Source organism: Osmerus mordax, chromosome 9, assembly GCF_038355195.1.
Source record: "Osmerus mordax isolate fOsmMor3 chromosome 9, fOsmMor3.pri, whole genome shotgun sequence".
In the NCBI taxonomy this organism is placed as follows: domain Eukaryota; kingdom Metazoa; phylum Chordata; class Actinopteri; order Osmeriformes; family Osmeridae; genus Osmerus; species Osmerus mordax.
Window position 1 is genome coordinate 328,896 of NC_090058.1, and position 7,101 is coordinate 335,996.

The 7,101-nt window shown below is 45.3% G+C and overlaps 1 protein-coding gene across 3 annotated transcripts; it reads left to right on the plus strand.

The window, feature by feature from the left end:
- The first annotated feature begins 274 nt into the window (after positions 1–274).
- ccdc28b (coiled-coil domain containing 28B) lies at positions 275–6,329 on the plus strand. 3 transcript variants are annotated; one of them, XM_067243578.1, is made up of 6 exons: positions 275–349; positions 1,339–1,662; positions 1,785–1,954; positions 2,236–2,390; positions 4,476–4,498; positions 4,611–6,329. In XM_067243578.1, exons 2-6 carry the CDS (start codon positions 1,427–1,429, stop codon positions 4,681–4,683), a joined length of 657 nt encoding a protein of 218 aa, XP_067099679.1. In that variant the 5' UTR covers positions 275–349; positions 1,339–1,426; the 3' UTR covers positions 4,684–6,329. The 3 variants fall into 3 exon arrangements, with proteins under 3 accessions (XP_067099679.1, XP_067099680.1, XP_067099678.1); XM_067243579.1 differs by having other exon boundaries at positions 297–331; XM_067243577.1 differs by lacking the exon at positions 275–349 and adding an exon at positions 633–697.
- Positions 6,330–7,101: the final 772 nt, after the last annotated feature.

Consider the following 7,101-nt stretch of genomic DNA (forward strand, 5'->3'; position numbering starts at 1 on the left):
GATGCTTAACCCATTAGAATGTAATGATGCGAGCTAGACACTTGTGCTACATGACGGAGATGGAGATGTGAGTGCTGGTTCCCCCTTGTTATCCTGGAACCGCTCGTCCTACTGGCCCTTTAAGACGAGGAGAACAGTTTATTTATCAGGACAACCAGAGACGAGCGCACAAACACCGCTCTTGGGAATTAATTCATTTTATTTTCTCGGAGGATATTGAGCATAAAACCATCAGATGGATGGTTTTGATCAATTTATGCGATAAGAGTGGAGTTGTTCATGTAAATCTAAAGAAAAGAAAATCGACGCAGTGTTCGTTGCTCTGATTTTGGTGCGTATCCTACGTTTGGTAAGTGAAGAGCGTATTGTCTATCGATGAACGTAGTTGTTTATTTCACGGATTATTTCAAGTGCATCAACACGAAAAAACGAGTTACATATGAAAGTCTTATTTACATACAATTGACAAGTAGGCTACCAGAAGGCGCAGATTGCGGTAACATGGATGGTTTAATCTGTTAGCCTACAATTAAATTCGCTTTGTGGTTAGTGGCCATCTTTGGAGAGTGTCTGATTGGTTGAATCTTAGTGTGCATACTCTAATCATCACGTTTGCAATGTAAGAGTTACATGATTACCACATTTAGCCCAATGTAGCATGCAAAAGTAGGTTACACGGTTGGTGAGTACCTATATGGTGAGTAGGGTATTCTAGTAGATAGGGAAACTGCGGAATCAGAATTCTGTTACATTCAACCATCTGTGAAGAAAAACAGTAGGCTAGTTGTAACGTGTAAAGTGGTTCACAGATAAACTCTGACCTCATAATGCGACTTAATGTAGTGCTAACAGTCTCGATCAGATGATCATGAAATTCAAACAAAAATTGTAGAGCTAGGTCATTTAAGTGTTGCTTAGAAACGGCACAGATTCAATTGCAGCTTTTGTCAGACCGACAAGGAAAGAAAATCCATAAATCGCTTTGTGTCTGCTGTTTCATACAGGAGTATTTACATAGGTGGAAACTGTCTAAAATTAATCAATTTGTGTATACATTTTATAGAGAAACATGAGAACCGGAGAATTAAGCTTGGTGAACTAACATCAAAGATGTTATAATGTTGGATGGAAGTGGAATCAGCTTCCAATGCTAATATCTCCTCTTTAGTTGTCACGTATAAACCCTCTCCAGAGTATACATCATTCATCATGGTTGCTTGTCCAAATCTCAGCATACTGTTGTTGAATAAATATTAGACTTCACTCTGTAAGTAGTTGGATACAGCTTCATTATTTCACCTGCAATGCACCTAACCGTGAACATTTGGTTTTGTGAAGGAACAAGGAAGTTGCTGCCTTGGTATTTTCCAGACATCTGGAGAACAGGCTCCTCTCGTCTGGCAGAGAGCTGCACTCTTACAGCCTCATGGAGGACAAACGCAAGAAGAGGAGTCCCAAGGTGTCCCTCCCTCAGCCCCCTCCTCCCCCCGTCAACCCCCGCAAGCTCTCTATCCTCCCTGCCAGCAAGAGCGCCACCTTCTCTCTGGGTCTCCCCCAGCCCCCCTCTCCCAAACCCAGGGGCAAGTTCAAGAGGTCAGCAGGGGCAGCTGGGCAGTCCAGAGAGCCGCTTAGTGTGACTGTCGCTCCACCAAAGACTGGGAGGTCTGTTACCACTCATAGTATCACAATATCAGTTGTCTGTAAAGGCTTGAATCAGCATTTGTGTGGTTTCAGTTTTGTTGTGTGTGATGGTAAACATGCTGTTTTCTTTCTGCTGTGTCCAGACCTCACAGGGAGAAGGCCAGGGCACCGCAGCCTGCAGGCGCCAGCAAGGTGAACCAGTCGTCCCCCCTGCAGCACTCCTTCCTCACAGACGTGTCGGACGTGAGGGAGATGGAAGGAGGCCTCCTCAACCTACTCAACGACTTCCACTCCGGCAAACTGCAGGCTTTTGGTAAGTTGACCATGGACGCCCTCCAGGGTGTACACTGTTACTGGGTGTAAACGTAGCTAGGTCTGGCTCTGGACCAGCCTCATGCCCAACTGGCATTTTGTGTCTTCAACTACAAATAACTCTCCATGGGTTCCAGCTTCTTTCTTTCTGACACGACCTCAAACCATCCTGACTCAGATGTTACAGTCTTCACAGTCTGCTTCCCCTAGCGTGGTATCTGGTTACGGGGGGGGTGGGCTCAGGATGATGAGGAGAGTGAAGCCTGGGCTGTGTTCCTCCAGGGAAGGTGTGCTCGTTCCAGCAGCTGGAACATGTGCGAGAGATGCAGGAGAAGCTGGCTCGGCTGCACTTCAGCCTGGACAGTCATGTGGAGGAGCTGTCGGAGGACCAGAGGAAGACTGCTGCCGATCACAACCTGGAGCACCTGCTGTGCAACGTGAGAATGCTCGCTCCCATCCAGACACAAGCACACACACACAAGCCTTGAGAAACACAATGTTGAGGTTGTCGATGTGTGGGAATGTGGACTCATAGCCTTTAACTTGTTTATGATTTGTCACAATTTGTGATAAATCACGGTTTGTAATCATTGTTGGCCTTCCTGTACACACATCCAAAGGGTCTTTTATTCACAGTGTTCGCAGCATAGCTGGAGCTATATCTAACCCCATGACAAGCAGGAAGATGACTATTATTAGCATCTGGCGTTTAGCATGCTGTGGTTGGTATGTGTGCTGGAAGGTGAATTTCTGTGGTATGTGTGAGGTTGGTGTAAAAACCCTTCAGCTCATTAAAGAGTACAATGCCAAAAATACTCTGTAACCATAACAGAAGGGCCCTGAAATGATCATGTTTTAAAGCAGATGGGCTGTGTAATGACTTCCTTTGTGTAGATGAAGAACTGAAACAGTTGCCCTTTGTAGAGTACAGAGAAATACAACTTTATTGACCCGTATTGACCTGACTTCATCTGCATCATGTGACATGAATGTTTTCATATTTATTTTTACCTGAACCACAAATTTCCTATGTGCAGAGATGGGAAGTATCAAAGTAAAAATACTTTGTTACTGTACTTAAGTAAATCTTTCTGGTATCAGTACTTTAATTAAAGGGGTTGTTGACTGCAAAACCAAGTTTACCTTGTCATAGTTGAATAACGACAGTTCGTGGGTAAAATGGACCATTGAGTCCATTGACACCTCTTTCCTATGTAAATCTCACAATTTGAAACTGCTGCTGTAAAACGGGCGGTTTCCAAAAAGCCACCGAATTGACGTCACATCGGCAGCTCCACCTTTTTTGGCTCTGGTCTGTACCTTTGTCACGCCCCAAAATGTACGTAAACATCCAACCTATGCTCATCACAACCGCAAGCTGTAAGTATGATTTTGTCGCTAACAGTTATTAGCAATGCTAATGTGTCCTGTATCTAGCATAGGTAGAATGTGTGATGATTTAGTTTATTGGCAATGGGGCTAACGTTATTTCATTTTCCTGACTGTGTTTCATTCGAATACATAATCAGTTTTGTCATGTAAATTTACAATTCACAATGCATGTTTGGCTATGTTGCGTCTTTGCTCTGCAGCTTTGCTTGTTGTAAACCAACCAATCAGCTCATCTAAATATTCATGAGCATACCATAAAAGGGAGAAAACCTCTCGTTTCATTCTAGGGCTATTTCACAGGGTTGCATTAGGGCGCATAGTGGCCCAACCAATGTTACATACCCTAATCGGAGACCTTAAGAAATAGTGTGAAATACCCTATAAAATCAGTCAATGACCCCTTTATACATTTTTCTGACTACTTTTTACTTTGACTACTTTTTTTTTACACTAATATCTGTAGTTTCTACTTCCTACAAACAAACAAAAACGTTTATAAAAAACTTTCTAAAGGTTGAAAAAAGATGGTTGAAAAAATATTTTTGAAACAAAGTAGAAAAAAATTTGATAACAAAGTTTTGACAAATATTAGTAAATGTAAAAAAATATTTTTTTCACTAATATTCTTCACAAAATAATTCTTCAAAAATACTTTTTCAAACTTTTTCAAACTTTTTCAAACTTTTTCAAACTTTTTCAAACTTTTTCAAACTTTTTTGTTTGTAAGAAGTAGAAAGTACAGATATTTGTGTAAAACATTTGAGGAGTGAAAGTAAAAAGATGTCAAATAAATAGTGAAGTAGATTTCTGTATAAAGTTGGGCTATCACGCCCAACAAACGTAAGCTAGTCTAAGAAGCTACCATGCAGCAAGGCAGAAGGCAACAATAAAAAATATATAAGTTTAGTACGTTGAAAGAATATTACAGAAAAAGGTTTTGAAAAAAACGTTTTTTAAGGTTGAAAAATATATTTTTTCAAAGATTCAAAAGCTTGATTTTTTTTTTAACAAAAGGTTAAAAAAAGGAACTTCTACTTGATTGAAAGATGTGTGTACTTTTGCCATCTCTTCCTATCTGCATCTATACTTTACATCTCATGTGCTGATTACATTCTTTCTCGTCTCCACAGCTAGAGGAACTCAGCACATCGATGTATCCTTTTCTGTCATCCCTGGGATTCCCATAATCTTCACCTGATTTCAATCTTCTGTCTTCAGTTCCTGGTTTATTCTCTTTGGCTTGACTCCTTAATGTGTGTGTCTAGACAAAAGCTACACTTGGCAGAGAACCAGGACCCTCCCAAGACATCTGAACCGGGACATCCCCAAGACATCTGAACCGGGACATCCCCATCTGGTCCCTGACGAGGGGCATCATTGAGGAATGTGATCCCTCATCTCCACAGAGCATCAAGAGAAGTTACCACCACACTGACCAGCAGTTAGCAGCACAGTTGATTGGTCCAGTGGTTGAATGGTTGGTTTACATGGATCATTGAAGGAGGTGGAGCCACAGAGCACTTGATCTGAGAACTGGAGCCAGATGATAGCACACTCGTTAACAGCCAGTCATGTGACTGGTGCTGGAGTCCAAAAAGTCACATTGGTTGTATTTGACTTCATGCAGCGCCGGCGAGTGCTTGAAGTGCTGCATGAAGTCGAATACACCTATTTGCTGCTGCATCCTGTCATGTGACAGAACCACACTTGTGTCTGAATGGTCATAGTTTTACATGCTCTCTTGTTCTTTCTAATGTCAATAGTAAACATGCTGTCCCTCAGCAGTGATGTAGTCCCCCTTGGGTCAGTCAGTGACCCGACCGCTCGCTAGTAGCACAAAGTCAGCAACAAACTAACGAACGAACGCACACACAAAGATCATTCCCTGGTCACCCGCCCCCCAACCCAACCATAACCCGGGGGACAATAACAACATTTTGGAATATTTCCCTCCGGCCCAATCAGATGAACATATTCTGCCTTAGAAACACATGAGATGTACTTTGTGTTCTTTCATAGCTACCAAGTCAGCTCAGGTCTATGGGGGTTGTCCTTAGCTACAAGGACTCTCTCTTATTTTGATATGTTTTGCTAAGCATAAACTATTATGGGAAACATCCTGGATATGGATATATATAACAGGGAGATACATCCTGCATATGGATATATATAACATCCTGGATATGGATCTATAACAGGGAGAAACAACAGGAAACAGATCATTGTATCCACCGCTGTAGCAAGAGGTGTGGCACTTCCACTGTGTTACATGGAAATAGTATATTTAGAAGATACTGAATGTGTGAATTTCCTTTTATTTGATTAACTTTCAATAGGCTGTACAAACTGTGTTAACGTTTTGGCATCTAAAACTGGAGTGTTTTGCTTCTGCGTAGATCGTTAGTCGGAGATATCTTGGTTTCAGATAAAGTATGACAGCTGCAGCTCGTCGAGCTTCAGTATTGTGGAAGCAGCCAGTGTGACATGTAGGTCAGGGGTCCCTAACCCGACCAAGGTGATGTGTTCCAGTAAGACCTACCGTATGGTGTGTGTGGATGCCACAGAGCCTGTAGGTCTGGTGTAGAGCAGTTAGCTGTGTCTCTGGCTGACTCCACTATTATCTTTTTAATGAGAAAATTAGTGGGTGGAATGATTTTAAGTGTACAGTTTAACAAGGCAGCTTTTGAAACTTTTTCTAATTACAGCATTGGAAACCAAGCCGTGGTTATTTCTCTTGTCCCAGAAGGGGAAATAAACCAGACCTTGAACAGGCTTCAGCATGTTGTTCATAAGAACAGAACCAAAGTAACGTTCTCTGGTTCATTATACAAATGCAAAAGAAACAGACTCTGAATGAGCCTCCATGGTACCTGCTGGACATGCCTACCTCCTTCTGCCCTGGGGCGGGGCACTGTGACAGCTGTTACCCTCCTCCTGCCCCGGGGCGGGGCACTGTGACAGCTGTTACCCTCCTCCTGCCCCTGGGCGGGGCACTGTGACAGCTGTTACCCTCCTCCTGCCCCTGGGCGGGGCACTGTGACAGCTGTTACCCTCCTCCTGCCCCGGGGCGGGGCACTGTGACAGCTGTTACCCTCCTCCTGCCCCTGGGCGGGGCACTGTGACAGCTGTTACCCTCCTTCTGCCCCGGGGCGGGGCACTGTGACAGCTGTTACCCTCCTCCTGCCCCTGGGCGGGGCACTGTGAGAGCTGTTACCCTCCTCCTGCCCCTGGGCGGGGCACTGTGACAGCTGTTACCCTCCTCCTGCCCCTGGGCGGGGCACTGTGACAGCTGTTACCCTCCTCCTGCCCCTGGGCGGGGCACTGTGACAGCTGTTACCCTCCTCCTGCCCCGGGGCGGGGCACTGTGACAGCTGTTACCCTCCTCCTGCCCCTGGGCGGGGCACTGTGACAGCTGTTACCCTCCTCCTGCCCCGGGGCGGGGCACTGTGACAGCTGTTACCCTCCTCCTGCCCCTGGGCGGGGCACTGTGAGAGCTGTTACCCTCCTCCTGCCCCTGGGCGGGGCACTGTGACAGCTGTTACCCTCCTCCTGCCCCGGGGCGGGGCACTGTGAGAGCTGTTACCCTCCTCCTGCCCCGGGGCGGGGCACTGTGACAGCTGTTACCCTCCTCCTGCCCCTGGGCGGGGCACTGTGAGAGCTGTTACCCTCCTCCTGCCCCTGGGCGGGGCACTGTGACAGCTGTTACCCTCCTCCTGCCCCTGGGCGGGGCACTGTGACAGCTGTTACCCTCCTTCT

Bases quoted from the DNA above. Each gene is read 5' to 3' on its own strand.
- ccdc28b (XM_067243578.1), top strand. From the start codon at position 1,427: ATGGAGGACAAACGCAAGAAGAGGAGTCCCAAGGTGTCCCTCCCTCAG. The intron at 1,955-2,235 runs GTAAGTTGACCA...GTGTTCCTCCAG, and splicing joins CGGCAAACTGCAGGCTTTTG to GGAAGGTGTGCTCGTTCCAG. The intron at 2,391-4,475 runs GTGAGAATGCTC...TCGTCTCCACAG, and splicing joins TGGAGCACCTGCTGTGCAAC to CTAGAGGAACTCAGCACATC.